The sequence below is a fragment of the Amblyomma americanum genome, chromosome 3, assembly GCF_052857255.1.
Source record: "Amblyomma americanum isolate KBUSLIRL-KWMA chromosome 3, ASM5285725v1, whole genome shotgun sequence".
NCBI classification, from domain to species: Eukaryota; Metazoa; Arthropoda; class Arachnida; order Ixodida; family Ixodidae; genus Amblyomma; species Amblyomma americanum.
In genome coordinates, this window is record NC_135499.1 from 179181885 (window position 1) to 179207041 (window position 25157).

Consider the following 25157-nt stretch of genomic DNA (forward strand, 5'->3'; position numbering starts at 1 on the left):
AAAGGAAATGGCGCAGTATCTGTCTCATATATCGTTGGACACCTGAACCGCGCCGTAAGGGAAGGGTAAAGGAGGGAGTGAAAGAAGAAAGGAAAAGAGAGGTGCCGTAGTGGAGGGCTCCGGAATAATTTCGACCACCTGGGGATCTTTAACGTGCACTGACATCGCACAGCACACGGGCGCCTTAGCGTTTTTCCTCCATAAAAACGCAGCCGCCGCGGTCGGGTTCGAACCCGGGAACTCCGGATCAGTAGTCGAGCGCCCTAACCACTGAGCCACCGCGGCGGGATTTCGCCGCAGTGTTCTTTATTTTTGAAAAGATGTTTAGAGAAAAGGAAATAGCAGCGAGGGACGCCAAGGCGAATTAACGCATAGAATAACGCATACAGCAACGTGCAGAGTAACACATAACACATAGAGTACAGCACTGACCATACCGCGGCATCACTCCGAAGGACAGATGGGCGGGGGGGGGGGGGGGGGGGGTGCAAGGTGGAACAAGAGAGGTAAACTGCCAGCGTAGCACGTGCATGCATGTAGTATACGCAAGACTGGCACGTAATTGATGAAGGGCTCCCTGGCACCTGCGCAACAAAGCAAACAAAGACGTCGTGAAAGTCTGATGGGGATTTAAGACCGCGCAACAAGCTGCAGGGGAACGGGGAGGGGCGTCCGCGCCCGGCGTTGCTTGTGTGTGTATTATACACGTACGCACGCACGCGTCTCTGTATACGGATGGCGTCGCGTGGTGCCGGCCATGCAAATGCGTTCCTCGGCGACGTGGCGTTGTTGCCGCGACCAGCTGACTTATGAGCCAAAGCCGGCGTCCCGCACGTGGCTCATTACCACTGATTGTGTTTACAGGGCTCTGTCGCGCTACTCTTACTGATTTACCTGCACGCGTGTCCCGTTGCAAGCACGGGGAGGACGGCGACGGATATCCTACATACAAACACACGTCGGTCGCTTCCTTTACTTTTTGTTAGCGTGTGTTTTTATTTCTCTCTAGTTCAGTTTATGCTTTGCTGCTAGAGACTTTGCGCAGGTCTGTTTTTGCTTTGTTTTTGTTTTCGTCTTCCCGTTGCATCGCGTGCTGCAGTGTTCATGCTGGTAGCCCCTGAGTTATGAAGCTTGTTTCGCTGTAGGGACAGTGCTACGAAGCCAACCAGCGACGCGTACATGTCATTACAGCAGGGCTAAAGGGAGTCGTATGCGGAAAACGATCTGTAACGATCAGAGGCGTTTCTGCATGGACTATACCGGTGTGTCTTGTGCACGGACCGTGTTATTCCTCGATAAATTCAGAGTCGACAGCTATAAACCCTTCGGTAACGGTTGCTTCGATGACCTCTTTGTGCCTTCATAACTTCTTCAGATCACCGCATTTCCTGACTCACGCAGCGAGAGAAACAGGCCAAGTTCTATTTTTATTTTGCTGTGGTTCTTGAAGTCAACCAGCTTATGCGAAAAAATGCAGGGGGGGGGGGGGGAGGGAGGTAATGATACTTTGCGTTTTTTGTTGTTGCGACTGCAAGAAGAATGAAAAGGAATGTGCACGGGCCTGCCCACTGACTCAAGCTGAGCTACAATCGCGGCCACGTGCAGACAAGATTGAAAGACAACACGCGCGTCGCAACAACCGCGTCATTCGAAACGCCGACGACAGTTAAGCAACAGATACACCCGTTGACAAGGAGCCCTCGCCACATTTGTGAGAACTCCTAGCTCCCAGTCCCGTAGGGCCAGGTAAGCCGTCCTTTGGGGTTTTTGTCGGTGCGTAATTTATGTGTGCTCTCTCCAATAGTTTTCCTTCTTTTTTTTTATTTCTCTAGATCTGCACTTCTATAGAGGTCGATCTTTGCCTTTCCTTACTGTAACTTTAAAGAGAGGGACACCTGTTTAAAACCATATTTACTGAAGCAATAAGCAAAGAAGTAGTACTCTTAGATGTGACGGCTTCAAGTTCTTGAAAGATATCTTGACCCTTAACATGAACGTATATTTGATAACAATTCGCGCTGCGAAGTAGCTTCGTCTGTCACCCCCCCCCCCCCCCCACACACACACACACGGACACACAGACACACGCGCGCGCGCCAAGTTGTGTATTCGAACGCGCAACGCGTAAGAATCCGCGCTCATTACCGAAATGCAAGCTGCGCAGGCTTCGGCAGCGTTGTGAGGGAGGTTTTAAAGAAGTTCAACGGGGGCGAGCCACAGAAGAGAGTCGCACAACTCGGCTGACAAGTGATGCGATAACAGCGGCGAGACCGAGGACGGAGTCGTCACAACCGCCCGCGCGGGTCCCTCCTATTTATAATCGGTGCCAAGCGTTCCGCCGCTGAGCCGTGCGACCCGGCTGGCATCGCTCCAAAACGGTAGCACGCGCCGCGCCGCTCTCGTTTGGACGCAGCCGTGCCTTTCGCGCGGCGCGGAACACAGGAAGACGACACCCTCGCTAGACGGACGGGTGACGCCGGAGGGGGGAAGAAGAAGAGCAATTTCGAGGTTGAAGTCCTCGCGGCGTGTGTGTCGCGCGGCGGCGAGTCCCTCTCTGCCGCCTTCTCCCGTTCTTCGGAGGCTGACTCATCGCTCGCTGGCTGCCGGCCTTGACGGGGCCGCCGACAGACTGCACCTGAATCGCGCCTTTGTTCGATCCGCGGCTCCTCCGACGTTGTCCGGAAGAGGAGGACGGGGAGCCGGGAGCGCCATGCCTCCCTTCGCTCTTTGATGTCTACTATGGGGCGAGCCATTTGGAAACGAGATCCCGATAGCAGCGCTGCGTAGACATGCGTCTGAAACGCCGCTTCCTTCCACCCGGGTACCTGCCTGCCTCGTTCGTTTTTTGTTTGTTATTTAGCTCGTAGAGTGTCATTTCATACCATTCCACTGAAACGTCTTTTTTTTGTTTTTTCGCTGGGTAAGATTTTGTCCGGCTCTCTCGGTGTTGTGTTTGTACGTATCTGTCTGTAGACCCTCGCTCCGTCCTCGCTAGCCGGTCTTATGTCGGCTTAGAGCGCGTTTCGTACTTTTCCGAGAAAGGCGCCGCGTAATGGTGAGCCTTCGTTCATGACGCTCTGAATGATCTCGAAAGGGAGAGAAGCATTTTTTTTACACCTTGAGGAAGGAAAGCGCCCTCTTATTGCTTTCTGATAGTGCTAAGAAATGGCCGGAGGTGCATTAAACCACGCACGCTTCCGCTACGCACCATGTTTGTTTCCCTTGCCGCCGTTACCGTCTTCTTTCCCCTCCGAATTACATGTTCGGCGCAACTTACACCGTCCATCCAGACGTCTGTACGGGCGGACATTTGTCGTGGCTTAGCTTCGATTCCTTTCCGTAGTCATTTCGTGCGGAACGCAGTCGGAGTGATGTATTATATTTCCGAAAATGTGTGTGCAGTAAGCAGTAAAACTTCATAACATTCCGTATAGGGGAAACGCACGCACTGGTGTGTTGATCATGCAGTGCTTTTTCCACCACACCAAGGAACAATAATCGTATCTCCGTTAGTGCTCAGTAAAAAAAAAAAAAAAAACAGAGCGTCAATTTCTGTTCCCAAATGGTCATTACGCATTTAAAAGCACCCTTGGCAGGCTTAGCTGCAACTTAGACACTTTGTTTTCATCAGTTTTTTTTTAACTGTCCTGAGGGTATGGGAATACGGCAGAGCTCAAGCGCACACAAGGCAGTGAAACCTTTCGCAATTAATCGTGGGCGTCAAACCTATCGTGACCGTTACATTAAACGGTAGGTACGAGCGCGTGGGCATCAACTCTGCACTTAAGCCTTTTCCAACTCCTTATTCGTCATTTTTTTTTCTGCTCTGAGCAGAAAGTGGCTGTTCTCTAAACGAAATCTGCCGTTTTATTTCTGTTCTGTTAAAAGCGCGTGCTTTTAAATTCCTTGTACATCGCAGCCGCCTTTCGTCTTCCTTGCACCTGTCTCCTCAGCATCTATAACCATCTGGACGTCGTCTTATGTGTAAACAGCAATCCAACCCCATTTGCTAGGCCCGCCAACCCTCCAACTCGGCTAGGCGCCAAGTCGGAGCCAGCTGCCTTGCTCGGCTCCCCGTAGAAAGAGTTCCCGGTTATAGGCCTGTAATAACGCACCCCTTCATGTTCGCCAGACAGAACGTGCGTGAAATCGCGAAGCACCGTACAACCCCCACGCAACCCACCCGCGAACTCCACGCGTATACGCCAGCTCGGATCCTCCATTCAGAATTGCGTGGAAGGGGGACCTCGACAACAACAGCAGCAGTCCACACCATTAATCTTTGGAATCCGTCATTGTGTTCCGAGAGACCCCACTGCCTACGCTCGCGCCGAGCGCAGCCAACACTGAGGGCAAGTCCAGCCCCGCGCGCGCATATACGACTGACTCGTCGTTAGGGAGAAGCGTGCAAGCCTCTCTCCAGCCGTTACCTTTCTACTCTGGCTCCGCAATCTCTTTCTCCATGTGTCTCTGCTCGCTTTAGACACAGATGAAAACAGCACCTCCCTCTCGCTTAGAACAGGTGGATATTTAAGGTCCTCCATGCGTTCCCTCCCGGATAAGTGGCAGTACGGGAGGCGGTACAATCACTCAGGTGTATACAGACGCAGACGGGGCTCGCAAGGGGAAAACAGAAAAAAAGAAAGACAGAGCGACAGAGAGAACGAAAAGAAAAGAACAGAAAAAAACAGAGCCGTCTGCGCAATAGCTGTCCCGCTAAATTGGTGCAGTGTTTTAGAAGTGAAGCTTGCCAACAGCCAATAAGGACCCACAAATCAATGCATTCCATGGGTTCCTCCACGGCGCCTACATGTTCGTACTACATGCGCAGCTCGCAGTCTACCTCCACAGCACGAAGAAGCGGCGCTTCAAAGCATGGTACACAAAGGTGCATTGTCAAGTTTGGTTTGGCAAAGCACTAGTACAAGCTAGGCCTTATGAGGGTTTCTGCCGTTAACAATAGGGCATGCACCTTAGGGCGCCCCGTGTAGCTTCCGCAGTACTGCACCGTTCTGGGGAGACAACGTAGTAGAGAGTAAGCAAAGTGGAAAAGAGAAAACTGAGAGGCGGTGGGGTAGAAGGAAAGGAGCCAACCACCGCAGCATCATTAAATGCCCGGCCACTTGGCTCAATTGCTTAGCACGGAACACGTAGAGACGGCGGAGCGTGAGCATACGCTCGCCCTTCTCGCCGGCGTTTTGGCACCGTGCGGAACCGGCTTGCACCCCCCCCCCCCCCACACACACACGATCGAGCACGTGCGTGTGTGCGTGCAGGCAAGGTCGGAATTGGGCTGCTCTGGGTCGGCCTTCTTTCTCGTCGACTGCTACAGTCACACACACGCGTGTGTGTGAGCGTGTCTGTGAGTGGGAGCCGGGTTTAACAAAGACGTCTATGTACGAGCACCGCGCCTGCGTACTCGGTGGCCTCACGTAAACATTAGGCGCTTCGTTGAACTGAAAACGAATTAATGGCAGCGAGGGATGAGTTTTAGTTGTCAGTTTGCGTCGTTGGCTTCTGAGTAGAGTAAATGCCGAGAATGCGCCAGGGAGGTGATGGGAAAGGTTCATTATCGGTGGCCTGGTGAAAAGAATTGCTCCTATGAGTGTCGGGGAAGAATGTTGAGTTGGCTCAGGAACTCTAAACAAGAGAGGACATCTTGCATCATAACCATTCGACAAGGTATGTTGCTGGGCGAGTTGGTGAGGGTATTCGATGACTACAACGTGAGGAACGGGACATGGAAGAAAGGAACACGGAGGAACACAACGCAGCCCTCTGTTCTGTCCCTGCGTGTTGCTTTCTTCTGTGCCCACTCGTCGCACTGCAGCCATGGAATTATAACCATGACTAGCAAAAAAAAAAGAGAAAGAAAGGAAATACAAGCGTTTTTATGGGGGAAAAACGCTAAGGCGCCCGTGTGCTGTGCGATGTCAGTGAACGTTAAAGATCCCCAGGTGGTCGAAATTATTCCGGAGCCCTCCATTACGGCACCTCTCTCTTCCTTTCTTCTTTCACTCCCTCCTTTACCATTCCCTTACGGCGCGGTTCAGGTGTCCAACGATATATGAGACAGATACTGCGCCATTTCCTTTCCCCCCAAAACCAATTATTATTATTATTAAAGGAAATACAAAAGAGTCGTTAGCCAAACTGTTATGCGTCATCGTGTGACGCGCATAACTAGCTAGTGCCGCGTTGTAGTAAATGGGGTTTCCTTTGACTGAGACCGATTTTCAAGCATTTAAAGCACAAGATCACTCGGGTTGTCACGTGACGTTGTAGTGTATTTCCTTCTAAAACAATCCGTTCTTTAGAATCATTTGCATTTACAGTGCTTCTAGGTATTTTTGTTTTGTTTTAGTCACGTTTCCAGCTGCCAGTTGTCGCCTGCTTCTTCAGAAGTTCAGGACTCCTTTTCTCTTTGCAGTTTACTTTGTTGGGTACTTCAAAAAATATGTCAGGCTCATTCGGTTCATATCTGGCTGCACGGTTTGATATGTTGGGCAAGAGGACTTCGCAAGCAAAGCAGACACCACGAATAACAGAAAAGAAAAAGATTTTTGCGGGCAAAAGCTACGCTTGCTACTGTAAACAAGCATTCGCCTATATCCCACACAAAAAAGTCCTATGGGCGTCTATGGAAAAAACTATGTCCGTCTATGGCCTTTTATGAACGTCTATAAGCACCTATAGAGGTGCTTATTGCCAGCTATTGAAAAAACTATGCCACTAAAGCTGTAGCTTTGGAACCGTACAATTGTCTTAAGCTCTCTATAGAAAAATATATCAGCCTGTATAGACAGCTATAGACAGAAATAGGAAAGGTCTATAGCTATTTGGGCCAAAATTCTATAGCTGGCCATAGGACATTTTTGTATGGGATTGGAGTAAAAAGAGAGTAAGCTGTCTTTTAGCGCACTCCCTTTTATAAAACGGAGGGTCGCTAGAGTACAGTTTACTCCTTTTTTACTGCTTTCAGTAGCATTGCCTCTCCAACAAAGCCCGCCCACTGCGGCCCAGAATCAAGAGCTGCTAATAATAATAATAATAATAATAATAATAATAATAATAATAATAATAATAATAATAATAATAATAATAATAATAATAATAATAATAATAATATAATAATAATAATAATAATAATAATAATAATAATAATAATAATAATAATAATAATAATAATATAATAATAATAATAATAATAGGTTTTTGGGGAAAGGAAATGGCGCAGTATCTGTCTCGTATATCGTTGGACACCTGAACCGCGCCGTAAAGGAAGGGCTAAAGGAGGGAGTGAAAGAAGAAACGAAGAGAGAGGTGCCGTAGTGGAGGACTCCGGAATAATTTCGACCACCTTTGGGGATCTTTAACGTGCACTGACATCGCACAGCACTCGGCCGCCTTAGTGTTTTGCCTCCACAAAAACGCAGCCGCCGCGGTCGGGTTCGAACCCAGGAACTCCGGATCAGTAGCCGAGCGCCCGAACCACTGAGCCACCGCAGCGGGTCAGAATCAAGAGCTCGAACTCGCGCTCTGTATAGTAATGGTACAGTAAGCAGCCGCCAGGTGGCTCAACACAAGTAATGTCGGCACTCAATAAGCTTACAGCTGAAGGACCGTTCCTGAAAAATGAAATATTGTGACGAAGAAAAAAAAAACTAGAAAACTTTCTTCATTGGCCCTAAAGCTTCGCCACGAAAACTAAGACAACGAACGTTGCGAGAGAGCATGTACGCTACGCACAAGGGCACCTCCTTTCGCAGCGTTAAGCTCACGCCTTGCTGGTCTATCCCGATTCGCCTGGTATATCATTCTATAGGTGACAGTCTCGGCAACGCTGTAATGGCCCCTTTTGGCCTGAATTATGAAACGTAAACGGGTGCGATGCACCGAACTAAAAGAAGAAGAAAAGATGAAACGATGTCGAGCGCCTGGATTATGAGGCACGTGTAACACGGCAGTTCGCTCGCTCGAGAAGGAAACTTTGCAACGGCCATCTAGCCTCGCCCGTCCTGAGCGGCGTCGCTGAATTACGGGCGCTTCTGCCCGAAAGAGACAATGCGAGTAGCTGCTCGTAAACATGGCACCACATATACTATTCGTTATCTGCTCAGAAACAGTGCAGAAGTGCGCCCATGTTACTGCACTCGAAGACGAAAAAAAAAACAAAAAAGGGGGGAAAGAGTGCGATGGGACGCCGCGGTTTGTGACTCATATTTCTGACTCCCGGGAGCAAGTCATAAAACGTGGTGGCCGCCAGAAACAAATGGTCTCGGGCCAAAAACGATCGTCTCTCTTTCGCAACAAGGAAGAGTCGCTGTGAGTGATTTATCTTTACGGAGGACACACATAAGCGTGGTCCCGGACTTGGCGAGAGAAGTCTGTAAGCCTTTTTCTTTCCAGCATTACCAGCGACAGTTCGACTCATTGCGTTCTTGTTTTCTTCTCTCTATAGGAGCGTCGGGATAAAATACTACAATAAGCAGGTAAGGAAGCGAAAGCTCGTTTATGGATGTCAGGCGAACAATACTGCAGCCAGCGTATGTCATCCCGCTATAAGTTTGGCACTAAGTTACGTAATAAGGGAAAGCATGCAGCAGCTCTTTCCGGGGTCAATGCACTCAGCGAAGTACGTTACACTGCGATCGTGAAATGGTACACCGGAAGCTGCTTACCTCGAGTGCATGCCTTCCGAAAAAAAAATAAGCTAATGTCAACGGTATCATAGCTTCCAGTGCCGACTTGACTGAAAGTACTGAAGCCTTCGAGGTATAGGCAAGCGTTCGTTTAATGACTACTGTGCATACAAATACAAAGCGCGGAGTCTAAGTACACCAACGGCGGATACCAAAGGTCGTGAGCTTGGGAAAAAAACCGTTGATCGTGGAACATTGATAGTGTGTAAGTTCTTCCACATTCGTCCGAACAAATCTGCTTAAGTCTTGACATAACGTCACAGTGACGACCTGCGTATGCGTGTGTTGCGTCTTTGTCGGAAACGTGGCAAGCATATAGCCGTGAATTGCACAGCTAGGAAACCATGTATCCGTCACGCTTTAAAGATTCAAATGCTAAGCAGTGATCGTAATGAAGACTCAATAATATTTCTTGAGTATGTTCAGTGAAAAAAAAATGTGTGTAGTAGAATCATGACAAACACGTATTAAATGAAAACGAAAATAATGAAAATACCTCTGTACACAATCAAGCGTTTTCTGCGCAATCAGTGGTTCGGGCGCATAATAAGCTCGAAAGCATTTTGGGTGAAGCGTTCGTATCAACAACAAAATTGTCCGAGGCACGTTTGTTCTTTAAATGAGCTTGCCTGGGGTGATCTAATTAAAGTTAAGGCTCGGGGCAATCTGCTAGGCCTACGCTTGTAGAACGAAGCGCCATGGTGTCAAAACAAAATGGATCAGGGTAATTCGTTTTCGCGCGCCCGTCATGCAGCTAATAATCGAGGTTTAGCGGTGATCCATTAAGGTACCTCAATCAACGTGCAACAGGCTCGGAAGATGAATCGCCGACGGAAGGGGAGACTCTAGGGAGCACGTACGCCTTTTTGAAATTTCAAGGCGAAGGTTGAAGTGATGAATATAGTAGCGCCTTTAATGGAACAAAGCGAGAAAGCGAAAATGAAACTATATCCAATTATAAGACACTTAAAAAAATAACTATACTTTTTCCACAAACTCACCAATTATGTATAATCATCACCATCAGCACTGTTACGTTCAACGCAGGGAAAAAGCCTCTGCTACTAATCTCCATTCAACCCTGTCTAGCCGCCGCGGTGGCTGAGTGGTTATGGCGCTCGGCTGTTGGCCCGAAAGGCACGGGTTCGATCCCGGCCGCGGCGGTCGAATTTCGATGGAGGCGATATTCTAGAGGCCCGTGTACTGTGCGATGCCAGGGCACGTTAAAGAACCCCAGGTCGTCGAAATTTCCGGAGCCCTTCACTACGGCGTCTCTCATAGCCTGAGTCGCTTTGGGACGTTAAACTCCCATAAACCATAAACCATTCAACCCTGTCCTCCGCTAGCTACGGCTCCCGAAAATTTGCCAATCTCATCCGTCCACCTGACACTACGTCTTCCTTCTCTTGGAATGCACTCCTGTTCCACAAAGGATCATCAACTATCTCTTGCCCGCATTAGACGCCGCACCCATGGACTGCCTTTGTCGAAAGTTTAGAGCCCACGTGGGTTTGCTTCAAAGCTGTGTACTGAAGCTCTTGTAGGTGAGGATCAGAGTTACTCTTACCGTCAAGATATTTGGAATTCTGGGGGTGCATAACAAGCCATACCGCGCCGCCCAAGATTTCCCCCTCCCGGTTCTCAACTTTTGACGAGTGTATACCTATCAGGAACGAGTGAAACACTGATAAGTCTATTGAATCACGAACCACACACAAAAAAAAGCTCTTAGAAGGGGAAAGCTCAATACTAGCCCATGTTAATTTCACTTCGAAGGTGCGAAGACTGTTGTTTAGAAGTTTTAAACAACCTCTCGTATTTCCTCACCAGGGGCTGATATTTTGGTGTTTTTGTGTTGCCACTTCAGTTCTCTTGTTCTCCATTCATTCGTTGCTGATAGTAAACTACCTCATCTTGATTTCAGTTTGGATGTCATTGCCTCGTCTTCGCGATGTAATCACGATGCTCGTTTCTGCGATCTTAGTAACGATGGAGAAATGTGCAGCTATAGTGGTTATGGCCAGCTGTGCTCGATGTGCGCTCACGAGCATCAGAGACGCATCCCAAGAAAGTTGCTAAACATTTACATAGTTTTGTCAATCGACGATTCACATATATAAGCTGCTTTAGCTGGAGCTCCCAATAGAGCAGCACCCGTCGAACTATTTTAATTGCTAAAAGAAGGGCAGGTGGAGAGCTACGGAATGGATGAGGCAGGAATGTCAACAAACATTTGATTGCATGGCTGCTTGTTCCGACTTTAGGGGAAACTGAAAACAGAAACATAAGGCAAGAGAAGAGAGAAGAAAGGTCGGCTTAGCGCGCCTTTCGATGCGTACAGGCAAAGGAGCTAATAAATTCCCATTTACTTCAGAAACACCTCCCTTTTTGAACAAGTGGAGCATTGGCTCACTGCGTCAGCACATCTCTTCTTGTGACTTTGGTGTGTTCACATAAAAGATTAGAAAGGGCCACTGGCTACTTTATAACTCACTGTGACACATTGGCGTAGCGTAATACACTTGATATGGTATTCAATAATCCCAAACGAAGAGAAGTGTTCTTGTCGAAACGTCTGCAAGCACCGTGAACCTTTCCTCTCCCTTGTTGCACTTTGTGATTATCAAGTACGGTATGCCCACCCTGCATCTACCAGTGATACGGTTCAAGTATCTCTTACTAGGACGAGTGATGTGACCACTTGACGTTTTCCACTGGACTTAAATTTTCAGCACATCGTGACTGTGCAAAACGTATGATTTCAAGCAAAAAATAAGAGCTTATTTTTCTTACACTTTTTGACAGGAGCGCGAAATGTCGCCTTATTTACGGCGTTGATGTCCCACAGCTTGGTCGTCAACAGAGCCTGTGCACGAAGATCAAAATGCAAGCGCGTGTAGAACTCCGCCCGCAGCGTCGGCACGCGCTCGGCGGCAGATATCCCGAGGTCTCGTCAAACACACGAGTATCTGTTAGGCATACGCCTATGGCAAGTGGATCTGGCAGTTTCCACTTAGTCGTGGTCGATGTCACATGCGGCTTCCTGATTCGCCGGTAAGAATATGCTTGTTTCTGTTCACAGGCACATGGCTACGTCGACAAATAGGTGGGAGAAACAAATATGCACGGGCGACATCAGTGCCGCAGCTCGAGATTCCTTACACGCGCGCGGGCATTTTGCCATAAAAGGCCAAGTTTCTCGACGCCCTTTCATCTTATTCGACACTTCACAAAAAACATTGGTCGGAAGATATGTCTGAGAATAACTGCGTGTTGCGAACATCGAGGTCAGACCGCTGGATCTGTCGGCAGCGGGCTGCCTAGTCTTATGACCACGGTGCTGATGACGTAGCGCAAGCAGTCAACGCTTGCTTGCCCTGTGGACGGAAAAGAACTATAGTGCTTTTCCGTGTTAGACCCAGGGAAATGCTTCGCCCAGCACGGTTTCATGCAGCGAAAGTGTTAACGAACGGTTGAAGCCCATTCTGAATTATACTCACTGCTTTGTCCCGTCAGTATAGTGCCTGAAATGTTCCCGGCCACCTAATCTGAAATCGCCACATTTATGCGCAGTGAACGCCCGCGTAATTGTCACGGACGAGAATGGCGGAAATTGAAAGCTTGCGTCGAGCCCGCTTACAATTAAGTTGAAGCAACAGGCAAGCCTTGAGTGTATATATTAAGGAACAAAGGCTTGTCCACCTGTTGAGAGATCAGTGCGGAGGAATGAGAGGTTGGTACTCACGCACGCACTCGTGGGCGTCGTGCGCCGTCGCCCTTCCCCAGGGCCGGTCGTAGTAGAAGGGCTTGCACTTCTCGCAGTCTCGGCCGGCCGTGTTGTGCTTGCACTCGCAGGCCAGCTGTCCGTCCCTGTTCTGGACGCAGCGCGAGCCGTGGCCGTTGCACTTGCAGCGGCCGCCCACGGCGAAGTCGGACACGGCGTAGTAGTAGGAGGCCTCGCGAGCCGGCACCACGGCCGACTCGTTGTCGGGCTCCGGCAGCGCCCAGTTGGTGAGCCGGTTGAAGACCACCTTGACGTCGGTGGCGGTGACCCACTCCTGGAGCACGGGACTGGAGTCGAATTCGTAGGCCGAGGGCCGCCCTTCGAGCGTCGAGAAGGCGATGCGCGCCCCGGAGAGCTGCTCGGTGCTGGACTGCGGGTCCGTGCACAGCGGCTCCTGCTCGTTGGCCTTCGTGATCAACGCGCGGTTCGGGCGGCCGTACATCTTGCGGCACTGGGACGAGTAGAACTGGAACGGCTGCCACGAGCGGCCGTGGTCGGTGCTCTTGTAGATGGCCAGTGAGTCCGGCTTGGCGCCGCAGAACTGCAGGCTCACGTAGGTCAGCTCGTACTTCTTGGCCAGGCTCAGCACCAGCGACACGTTGTGCACCGGCTGCTGGAAGGGCTCGGACATCCAGCAGGTCACGTTGTTGGGGTTGTTCAAGTCGGTCAGGTACGCGGCCGGGTGCCGGCGCTTGGGGTTTCCGGAGTCGCAGATCTGGCAGTTGCGCACGATCTCGCCCTTCTCGTCGGTGGCCGTGGTGCAGTAGCGCGACGGCGGGTTGCCGCACTCGGAGCTGGTGCGCACCTCCTTGCCGAACGCGGCGTTCACGAAGTCCGGGATGCACCGGCGCGGGTTGTTCATCTCGTCGTAGCACGGGTCCTGCTGCGTCTGCGCGGCGAACATGGAGCTGAGGAAAGCGGACGAAGCCGCCCGCGCGGACGCGCTCGCTGCCAGGGCAAGCAGAAGCAGCAACAGCAGCGGCGGCGGGCCGCCGCCGGACAGCGTGGTGGGGGCCCCCATTCACAGGAGACAAGCGGCGTGCCGCGCTCCTGGCGCGCTCCTCATACTGCCGCTGCTGCTCGGCCGCTTCGAATGGGGCCGCCGTCCCGCACCGCGCCGCTTCCCATTGGTTGCGCGCGGGCTGGGGCGCGAGGGCGCTGGAGCGCGCGCGCTCACCGGCCGGGCCCCGTCCCCCCTCCAGCGTCAGGTACCTCTCCGTTCTCGCCCTCCGCCACCGTTTTGTCGCGCCCGCGGGGGAGGGGACGCGGGTCCGCACGCTGTTGCGCCTCCGACGAGAACACCGGAGCGGCGCGGTTCGACGCAAGGGCCCCGCGCAGGCCGGGTTTCGACGAGTGCGCCTGCGAGAGAGAAACGTTGGATCCGAGAGAAGACCGGTACTTTGCTTTGCCGTCTTGCTTATGAAAAAAAAAAAGCAGAAATCTCACTTGAGGAAAGATGCACCGTTAGGAGGTATACGGTAGGTTCTCAGCTGTAGTCGCTCCGAAGCGCGAATGTTGGACTAAGACGATTCGCCACTTTGGTTCATCAAATCTAAACAGACATAAAGCGTACCTTCTGTGTTGTATTCTTCAACATTGAGGAGATATATTAAATTGAGAGGTGTTGCTCACCGCTTTTATCGCACTGAAAATTAACTTTGTCTCTCTGCATACGCTTTCCATATTTCGCTTTTTTAGCTACCGTGATGAGCTCACCAGAATAGGACGAACAAATGCACGTTTCCCATTTCGCGATTTAGAATCCATCAGGTCGACCTCACCACAGGGAACACAACGATAGAAATGCAGCCCAGTTAAGGATCGTCGTGTGCGAGAACGCAGCAGCGGACAATACCACGCGAACGTCCTGCCTGTCGTGTTTCTAAAATAAAGACAGGCATGGTAGGTCAATATTTCAGCGAAGCCCGATTCAGCTGAAACACAGCGGCCCATTGAACAGAACGGTCAGGGGGGATCCACCTTTGCTGGAATAACAGAAGCAAAAATTACCGACAGGAAGCTGCTGAGTCGTATACAGAGCCGGAAGGAAATGCCCGCAGCGATTCTTTACCGCCGCTTCACTGCTCATAGCAAAAAACAAGTAAAGAGTAGTTAGGGGTACTAGTATAAGCACTAGTCAAAGAGAATGAAAGTGACAGCAGGGCGCTGCCAGGATGGAAAAACCAGATTCGGCAGAAAAGACACCGAGTGACACTAACGGCCTGTAGGGCACAAGAAACTAATACAAAGTAAAGCTAAGAAAAAAAGAAAATAACGAGAGAAAAAGAAGCGGGAGAAAAGGTGCGAGGAGGCGCACAAAAGGAGAACTCGGGTGCAGAAAAGCGAAGCAAGCGCACTAAAGAAAGCTGGACGGACGCCATCCGTCAAGTGTGGGCTTCACTCTTTCTTTTCCTGTCCCCTGGCCTGTGAATAACAGGCGTTCAAAATGTGAGTGGTCGGGCATATTGGCTCCGCGGCACTGCTGCCGCTCTCTACCTCCCCACCTTTCTGCCGGTGGCAAATGGCGCCCTGCACTTGCCAGCATAACCAGAGGTATTGTCAAGCGTTGAGGAGAATGTCTACGTAATTAACTTACGATGTTATTTTGTCAGGATGCATTCCAACTGAAGTGTTAACTGCCAATTAACACCTATCTACACTGTGATGAGCGTGACCACCGACACTGTCATTCAGTGAGCGGAGTCTTTTACTGCGTTAGCGGTGTAGTCCTCTTTCCGCGAAATGCCGCTGTCTGTGTGTCCGTGCGAGTCACCACCCCCAGCGCACCTAGCGGATCGGTGCAACATCCGGGCATCCTCCGGACCCGGAAGGTGCCTCCACCGGAGCAGCCTTCGGTGGGTGTCCGATATAAATGCATCTACGATTTTTCGCCCGCTTCTACCCACCACCCACCCATCCACATCCACTATGCAGTAGCTCCTACACTCTATACAATAAGGAATAAAATGTGCAACATCGCTGCAACATCCGGGCATCCTTCGGACACGGAAGGTGCCTCCTCCGAAGCACCCTTCGGTGGGTGGCCCGGTGAAAATGCATCGGCGATTCTCAGCCCGCTTCTATCCACCACCTACCCATCCACATCCACCATGCAGTAGCTCCTACACTCTAAACAATAAGCAGTAAAAGGGGCGTAAACTGTGCTTTAGAAAACTCCCTTTTATAAAAGGAAATGCGCTACCTTACTTCCTTTTTTTTTGCTCCCGTATAAGCGTATTCGTGTTTATAGTGTACCCACCAGTAGCCCACGGGGAAATCCGATTCAAAGACGCAGGGGAAAAGTTATCAATGTAAAAGTGAAGTGTATAACTAATACTGCTAACGTAGATTTGTTGCATCATATTGTGTGATCGCCTGTACATTTTTAAAATTTTACTTCTGTCGTAATTCTTACAGTGACTTGTAATTTTAATGTAAATTACATCTTAGAAACAACCTACACTATAATAAAAAAAATGTCTGAGGATTGGGGCTGAGTTTATTCCTTTCGTGTGAACGCCTGCTTACATCCCTTGGGAGTAGTGCGGATCTTGACACTGCGAGCAGCAGGTTCCAAACTTATAGCGAGGCAAGGATTTCGTGGCTTTTTATTTGCTTCACTTTGTATGTCATTAGGCGGTGTCTCGGCCTAACGGAGGGATTTACTGAACGGGATAAATTGCTCCAGCCTTCGAGAGGTGGATTGTGTATGGGTGTACATTTGAGGGAATCGGCAATAATGAGTACTGAAAATTTCTCTGGACACAGGGTGAGCTCTGCGGGTGCAAAATCAAGTGAAGAGGTTAGTATATCCTCCTGCGAGTTGAGTACAAGGTAATCCGAGTCCGGAAACATGACTGAAATATTTGTCGCTGCGTCTTGAAATCTGGGCTCATTGATGAACTATGTTCAAGGTAGAGGAAATTATCAAATTTCAAAAGCACGCAGGAAAGTTAGAGCCTTCGTCGCTCGAATGCGCCTTTCTGTGCGTTCCGACTGTTACGAAAGCTAAAAGGTGCTTAAAAGTGCTTTACCGTGTATTGAAGTGTACGTGAATTCGTTAAATTTTTTTTAACAGCCAATGTAAATTTGCTCGCGTGGACTGCCGCTTTCTTGAGCGCTCCTGAAGAGTATGAAGACAAGGCGACCTCCTTACCATGAACTCCTTCCATGGCTGCGACACCTGTTTTATCGTTTTACAATATATGGGACAAATCTTCTATTGCCGGGTCTCAGGAAGATATTTGATGAACTAATACCTGACAGCAGCAAGTTTCTCTTCACGTGCCAATTGTACAGCTGGCTCAAGTACGGAAAATCCGCGCTGCCTACGTCGTAATGGCGGCGGGACGCATTACATCCCTGAAGTCGTGCTTCCCAGCACGATCACCGTGCGTCGTGCATCATGATCTTGGGGATTAACATGATTAGTGCGTAATCAAAGCAGCTGCGATTAGAGAGCGCGGTGGGTGGTTGGGTGGATGGACGGATGGATATTCAGAAACTTCTTTTTATTTAGAAGCTACCCTCTTTGCCTCCTCTCGACAGGAGAAACTAGGAGTGGTCATCTCATCAGGCGTAAATTATAGAATTTTCTCCTCCTTTGACTACAAGGCCGCGTTCGGTTGATCGCTCGCTGATCGACTCACTAGTTCTCAACCCGAGTAAGTGCTAAACACTTGTTGCTGATATGCTTTGTTCATTCTAGCTCTAAAAAATAGACAAAAAAGACAATGCGAGAAAGTGGGCAGGAGACAAGCGTCTTTTTTCACCGCAGTTTGAATTTGGCAGTTTATTCCCGGATCTTGAGAGAAACAAATGACGCACATTCAATCGTAGAGCCGTCCCACATGTCACCGCCGTTCCAAGCGCAGGGTTGTACGCAAATGCATCGCGTGGCTCACAAAAGAACTCGGCCTATAGTCACGAAAACCATGCACTTCAAGACGAATTAGTCCAGCTTTTTTGTGACGCGTGAGATGCGTTGTCTGGGTGGTACTGCCAGCTGAAACCATAAGGAGGCTAAACGGGGCTGTATACGGACAAGGAGCAGAAAATTTCTAGTTCCGTCGATCCCCGGCCTACGTTCTTCGTTTTTACTCTGTTACTATTAGAGACCATCAGTGATCCGTACTTTGCATTGCTCGTATCATAGCCAAAGTCCATTCAGTGATCCGTACTTTGCATTGCTCGTATCATAGCCAAAGTCCATTCCTTTCTTTTGATAAAATTTTCATACACCACTTTTTTGTGTTTCAAAATATCAGAGGACTACTTTAGTCTTGAGCAGTCGAAAAAAAAAAAGAGATAGAGACCTAAACAATATGGTGTTCACATTCGATAATGCGAGAGTTAAGTATGACAAGTCTCTCACCTAGCCGCTGGTAAAACGCCGAAAAGAGAAGAAAAAAAATGGCCGACGATTACGCTTCTCGCTAATGCGGTTTTTGAGCTCAGCTGCAGCGCTAATTGAATCATAGGCGACCGTAGACGCCGTAGGCTGTAGTGCCGAACGGAGGCGGAGTGAAGCCCTGGATCCGAAGCGATGGTCTTGTGGCAGAACATTCGCCTCACACTCGGGAGGTGCTGGGTTCGACCCCCAGTGCCGTCGGGTACGCGCCGATTTTCTAATGGGTTCAAGATTTCCCCCGGACTGGTGCTCGGCTTTACTGGGGAGAACTGCGTGGGAAAAGGGTCTTCGACCAAACCTTTGCGTTGACGGGCCAGTGATTCGTTCCGCCGTCAAGCAACCCTAAATCCGCCTCATGCGGTGAAAGCCCACTTGTGGCCATTTTTTTTCTCCTAAAGGGGTGGAGGGCAAACACCCATTTCCCAAGCATTTCACCCTAAAAAAGCCGAGCACCAGGCAGGGCAAAACATGGATCTATTGTATCCAACCAACACCCTCTCAATGCTAAGGCCTCTCCACCGGCCGCGTGACGTCACGCCAAGGGACCGTGCAGGCCCCGCGCTCCGCGATTTCAGCGCGCCGCGCCCGTCTGCACTATTCGGGTACTGCCGTACGTAGCTGCCTTATAAGTGATTCCTTCATTTTCATTTTTGTCGTTGCTGCAGAAAAGAAATTCGCTAGTTTGTGCGCGCCTTAGGCTATCATTTTATCTGCTTTATATATTTTTTTTATTGCAGAACACCTTATTGTCAAGAAAGTTCGAGCTGCTAATACAGTTTTTTATAATAAACAATTTAGCATACGGCCGCCAATTTCGCATTATTGGTCATTATAATAAAAAATTGATTAGTTAATTTCAATTAATCATCTAATTATTAGGTTCTATCACGTACATGATGTCTGCCGTGCGGTAAAATCCATCCGCACAGACCGCACATGCGTATATCTAGTTGTTAAAGTAGAAGTTCGTGAACATTGAAAAAAAAAACACCGTCTACTGCGCATTGTGTTAGTTTTATTCTGTATTGTGTTTTGCTTAAAGCTTTCACACACAGCAATAATGACACTCACAATAATGTTGCGCTGTTGAGTATTTGTACAGCTAATCTGACCCTTACAATAAAAAACGACGAGACACCAGCAATGAAGTGTGCGCAAAGCATTTTTATTGCTTGGGAATAAAACTTACTTCTTCTTAAGCGTTGCTGCTTTCCGGGCTGCGGCCTTCTGCTGCGCATTGTCTTGTATGGCATCATTTCTTAGTTTGCAAAAGTTGTTTAGAACAACGTTGGTTGCAACGCGTACTACCAAGCGCAGGAGAGTTTGTGCAGTGTGGCCATTTTCACATGTCTCAATGTCGTGTTCGTCCAGGAGGGAAATCGTCTGTGAAATCACGACACCACGTTGATTTCTACAGGAGAGAAAATCTTCCGCGGTTGCTCCAAAAGACAACTTCTCTGCAACTAGTTTAGTCATCAGTACCATGTGAACTGTGCATGGCTGGGGAAACTTCAGCCCTCCTCTCGACAGGTTAGCTATCATGGCAGTATTTTCCGCTTCGATCTCTCGATTTTCAATCACCAATGTGCTGAAGCAAGCAGAACATGAAAGCTTCTTTAAAGCAGCATGAGCAGCGTATCCTGCAATGTAGACAATAGCATCCATGTCAGAGTGGGCGTGTGTAATATCGTCGTCGCTGACAGCCACAGAAAAGTTGCATGGGACAAGATCCTCACTTACGTCTTCAAACTCTGTTTCCTCGCGTGGAAATGTCAAAAGTTTTTGAAGACGAAGCTTCTTCGCACATTCGTAGAGCTGACGCACGGAAATGTGGTACTGTGATCCTGCCAGCTGGCGGTAACGGCCGAACCGGTCTTCTAGCGCATCCGTCTGAAATTTGCCCAGCAGTACGTACTTGAAGTGAAGTTCTTCTAAGCAGTAGCGCGAGAGTTCTACCAGAGAATAGCATGTCAGTCGCAAAGCACTGTGAGTCTCTTTCGTCAGCGAGCCACTGGTGATGTTTATTCTTGCCCAAGCGTCCAACCAGTCCACAACGCCGCTCAGGAAAGCTAACTGTGTGTCATCAACAGACCTTACAGGGTCTTGCATGCTGTCCCTTAGCCTCTGGCCTTTGCAAGGGGTCTTAACATTGACTATTTGCCACCATGTGAGGATAACGTCAATGAAAAGAGCAGTCGACTCAGCTTGAGGAATCTTGAACGCGGAACCATGTGTCCTGAGGGCATTTGAAACAAACTGATTAATGACGTCGAGAGCGAGCTTTACATTTTGCCGCTCCATTGAGGTTGGATTCACGGCTTTTGCGTTCAGTCTGTAAGCAGCCTTCACAAGCGACGTCTTCTCTGAAGAATAAAGCTGCCGCACAGCTGCGAAAGAAGCAGCTTTCATACGAGGAGGCCCTTCGGGCATTGCTCCACTCAAGTCCATTTCAGGGAAATAGAGGCATGTTCCAGGGTTTTTCTGGTTAATCCAATTGTTCCTAATGCACTTCAAGAGATGCACAGGATCGACCACGTAGAAAAGAGGGCGAGCGTTATCGGCTGGATGGGGATAGACAATGCTCACCTGAGGACTTGTAGCAAATAACGACATCATCTTGCGGTTCAGAGCATTGTTGTCCGTTATCACAGCGATAATTTTGAGCCCCATTTTCTCAACATTAATGATTATGTTCTTAGCATGCTCGTGCAAAATTTCTGCGCTCAGTTTGCTCACAGGTAATATGTGAATGACGTCCTTGTTTGCAGAAAGGAGTGATTGTACCATGAACACATGGGCTGTTGTTGCTGGTTCCGTTGAATGAACCGACGATCCTACTATTGTGCCCCCTTTGTAGTCGAAGTATGGTTTTATGTGGATCTCATCGATCATCAGGGTCACTGTCTTCTCGTGGTCTTTCATTGATTTGACTCGTTCTCGGATGTAGGAGAGACAGTGCGGTTGATTTTGCTCCACAAGAGGGTCAGCTTTGTAATTTGAGCAAACACGGCGCAGTGTGGAAGGATGGGGCAGAATGATTCTTGATGCAGCTCTTGTGAAGTGATATGCGTGAGGAGAAATTGAATTCAAAATACTGGCGAATACCAGCAGCTCTGCGCTATACACATGCTGTTTCGCGAGGAGAAGCTCTATCTGCTCAACCAGAAATTTCAGCAAAGAAGACTGTTCTTTCGTCGTATCACTGTCCTCAATGAGGTCTGCAAGCAGTGAACCGACAAACTGCAATACTTTAGTATGTTTCGACTCTTTCGTCACCTCAGGTATATTATGCAAGCCTATCTCGAGTTCTTCTAGCAGCAAGGACAGGCTGGAGGTGTCGCATACTTGAGCTGACAGAATCCTGCCTGAAGGAAGCGACAGAAGCTTCACTCCATTCAAGAAAACAGAAAGTGACAGATCAGGGAGAACTACCAAGGCGCATTTCACATTAGGTGAAGGATCATTCTCGATGAGAAGGAACCTAACGCACTGCTCATCGACAGAAACGGTCCAGAATTTCGTGTTGCAGATTCCAGGCAACTTAGATTTGAACTCCTCGTAAGATGAAACTTTGTTTCTTTTCTGTTCAAGCTCATTAGACTGAAGTGACTTCCTCATAGCCTCCTGCAAAGCAGCGTTTTCCCTTCTTGCTTTTTTCGTCTCTGGCGATTCACTCCGTCCAGGCGTTGAGGACAAGTATTTTGGGCAGTTTGGAAAAACAGAAGGCGCAGCATCAATCTTCAACTGTAGCCTGTCACGCTTCACCTCTATTATTTTCCCTGTCAGTTCATCTTGGTGTGACAACGTCGTAATGAAGTCGCCTGCGTGGAAGTGCAGTTCACACACCTGCACGAGAAAATGAAGCAAGGCCATTCGCCATGACTCTCCATTGCCTAAAACACTAAGTAAAAAGAGTCTGAATAGTGAACAGCTTTTACATATTTACACAGCTTTTACACAAGCCTTATGCACATCCACAGAACTAAATGCTTCCTGGACAATTCATACATAAGTGTAAGAAGTGATATCATTGCCTACAAAGACAGCATGCCTTTCCGGGAGCGACAGCTCACAACTAAGATAATTACCAGCGCCTATTAAGCAATATTTCAGAGTCTTACCCTCGAATGCTCTGTAGGTGTGAAATCCTTCCGTGGAATGGCTCGCAACCAGGCTTTTCTTCGTACTTCGTCTCTTGGGAAGCAATAAACACGTACTTTGGGACCATTCTGGTAGTTCCCGCGGCACCCGGGAACACAGCACCGGCCCATGTTTCACGAAGTTGCACTCGCTACACGGCAGGCAATCAGTTTCCCATTCGTGCGCTAGCACAGGTACGCACGCCACACAAGAAACGGCCACACGAAACAGACACAGCCGTGCGAGGAGCGAACGGAAATGCACCCAACGCCAGGCTGAAAGACTCAAGCAGCAGCTAGACGCTCACTGCAAGACTGCGTTCGTGTCTGTGCTTGCCCGGGCAAGCGCGAGCACATCGAGGGAGACAACCGAGCGGAGCGGAGCCGCGCTTGGTGAGCAGCCTGACCGGACACTTGGCGTGACGTAGCGCGTGTGGAAAGGAGGGCCTGGAGAGGCCTGAAGAAAGTATTTAGAGGGTGTTGATCCAACCCGCCCCCCCCCCCCCCCCCCTCCCAACTTCGGCAGCGCGCACAGCGATCCGCTGCAGCTGAGCTTGTAGCTGAGCCTCTCCTCACGGAATACGAACTGCGAAAATTTGCAAATGACACTACAGATTTAATCACGTGACAACGACGCAAGCGAGGACACCTACTCAGGCTAATGTCATTCGTTGGAAATGGCATTAAATTCGCCGCCTGACAGAGGGCTATTACAGTTGCTTGGAATGTAAGGGGTTCTGTAGCACAATTCGCTGTCTTATTCGCCGCCTCCCCTCTTCTCTTTCAGATTTCTTAGATTTCGTAGGACTGACCATTAATCGCGCGCGTAGCTGCTCACATAACCACAATATTACACATTTGCTCTTACGCTACGCCCTTGAACACAAAACGTCATACGTCACTGTTTCAGTAAAAACGGTCGCAAACGGGAGAAGGACGAGAAGGACGATTCCGCTCATGCTGATTAAAATGGCGCGGCAAAATGCCACGGGCAAAGGCCGCCACAGCTACCCTTCAACACAGAGATTGGGGGGAAGAAGGCAGAAATGACCGCCGCGCGCCGAAGCCGGTAGCGCGTTAATCAAGCCGTCGATGAGCGTGTGCGATCCTTGTAGCGCTGTCGAAGCAAACTTGCCGCCACCGTCTAGAAGGCGTTGAAGTAGCGAGCGTTAGCTGTTCGGTTTATAGAGCTGATATAAATGAGGTAAAAGTGAGGTACACCAGTGAAAATACGAATTTGTACGTTTATTTTATTTATTAATTTTTACTTTTCGTTTCATTATTGGCCGACATGTTAGATTTTAAGTGACGTCACCAATAAATAACCAATTGGATATATCAGTGACGTCACCAATCAATCGCCAGTTCGATACACCAATGACGTCACCAGTCAATCACCAATTGGGTTGCTATATCGATTTACTATGAGGGCTGCCATCTTGAATTCCTCGGACTTCGAAAATTTCACGCCGAAGGGAGGTGGTAGCAGACCGCAAGAAATCGAACGACGTGATGAGTAAGAGCTAACGCTCTTAAAAACCAAGCAAGAAATTTCTGGAAGCGGGCGGCGGCGCCGAGAAAGGGAGTAGGTACCACAGCTGGCGTCAAGCTCAATGTCCCTAACCCGGACTACTCGAGAATGATCGAACCATATCGAACCGTATATAGTCCGCGCGTGCCGCTTCGCCAAGGTCGCGAGGAGAAGAGGTTCTGGGCCGTGAGCTAAGACGCGCTATAGCGGAGCCGGAACCTTCGAACGTGCTCCAAACAAGCTTTTCATACTTTTTTTTTTGCTATACTTTCCTCTTCGAGCTCTCTTCGCTATCGCTATCGCGGCCCGTGCCGTTGTTGGGGTTCTGATCACGAAGAATCTACGGAAACAGGGCATACTTTCCAAGAAAACAGGTCACATAGCGCAAAATAAAAGCATCCAGGCTGTTAAGAAATTCAAGTGGAAAGGACTAAGTAGTTTTTAAGTGGTTTTCATGCTGTGATAATAAAATTTAATGGGTAATGCTGGCTTGGATCGCGTCGTGGGTCATTATGATGCCGCCGCAATTTGTTACATGTGTTCTCCTGTAAAGCTTTCTTTACCGCTAGTAGCGTGTTAATGCAGCAAAGTAAACCGTTTATCGGTTTGGGGGAAAAGAGGGGCTCGCTTCTCATGCAGAGTTCCTAGAGCTAACATTGCGTTGTGGCGAATCATAGGTACAGAAACACATTCTTCGAATATGTGCTCTGAAGCACGTGTTCAAACAGGTTGTTCTTGAAACGAGACGTCCCAATTATGGATTAATTTTTTTCCTCCCTGTCACACAGGATTCAGCAGCACTCAAAAAAAAAAAATACGTGAGGAAAAAAACGAATATCATCACGCACTGCACGTCCTACATTGAAATAAACTTTCAAGAGCGGTTGTGACGTCTTGATGGTTAAGGTGCAAAAAAAAAAAAAAAACTCACATGACGCGCTAAGATCTGTGTAACGTGAGATTCGGCGACCGCTGTCGATGTATTTTCATTTCGCGTTATATTGAAGTAATAAATTTGAGTGTGACATGCATATATGTACACTTCGAGACCAGGCATTTGCTGACGCGTGATCTTGTGTTCTGCGCATGCGCTACGGTACGGTCCACCAACTTCCGGTTTCACCTCCCGGCTCATCTAAAAGTTTTAAACGACGAATTTGGCCCCAAAACATCTCAGAATGCAACCTGAAAGGTAAGGCACATCCAGAGTGCATTGCTAAAGGATTTGCGGGTTGATAATCTCTGGTTAAAAGAAAAAAAAAGCGAACGAGAAATTTATTTCGAGTGAGTTGTTTAAACGGAGGTTCTGCTTCAAAACCATCTCAGAATGCAGCCTGAAATGAAGCACACCTCTAGTGGTAAATGGTAAATAATTTGCTTTCTATTAATGCTGATTTCAAAAGAGCAAAAAGAAAACATGGAAAAGTACAAGCGAAAAATGGATTCGAAACGCTGTCGTACGCATAGAGTTTCTTACTATTAACTAGAGGGAAAGCTGTCGGCGCTGCACCTGAGTCACCATGGGCGCTCAAAGCATCATGGGGCGATGAGCTACTTGGTGCGGGACAGTCGGTTTTTTTTTTTCAGGAAA

The 25157-nt window shown here is 48.9% G+C and overlaps 1 protein-coding gene across 1 annotated transcript in view; it reads right to left on the reverse strand.

The window, feature by feature from the left end:
• The window catches only part of LOC144125533 (netrin-1-like), a 159630-nt gene extending 146045 nt beyond the window's left edge, over positions 1 to 13585 (reverse strand). Inside the window, exon 1 of the mRNA XM_077659018.1 lies at positions 12448 to 13585. Within this exon, the coding sequence (XP_077515144.1) occupies positions 12448 to 13507 (1060 nt within the window). The 5' untranslated portion in view covers positions 13508 to 13585. The remainder of the gene's footprint in view (positions 1 to 12447) is intronic.
• Between the last annotated feature and the right edge of the window lie 11572 nt (positions 13586 to 25157).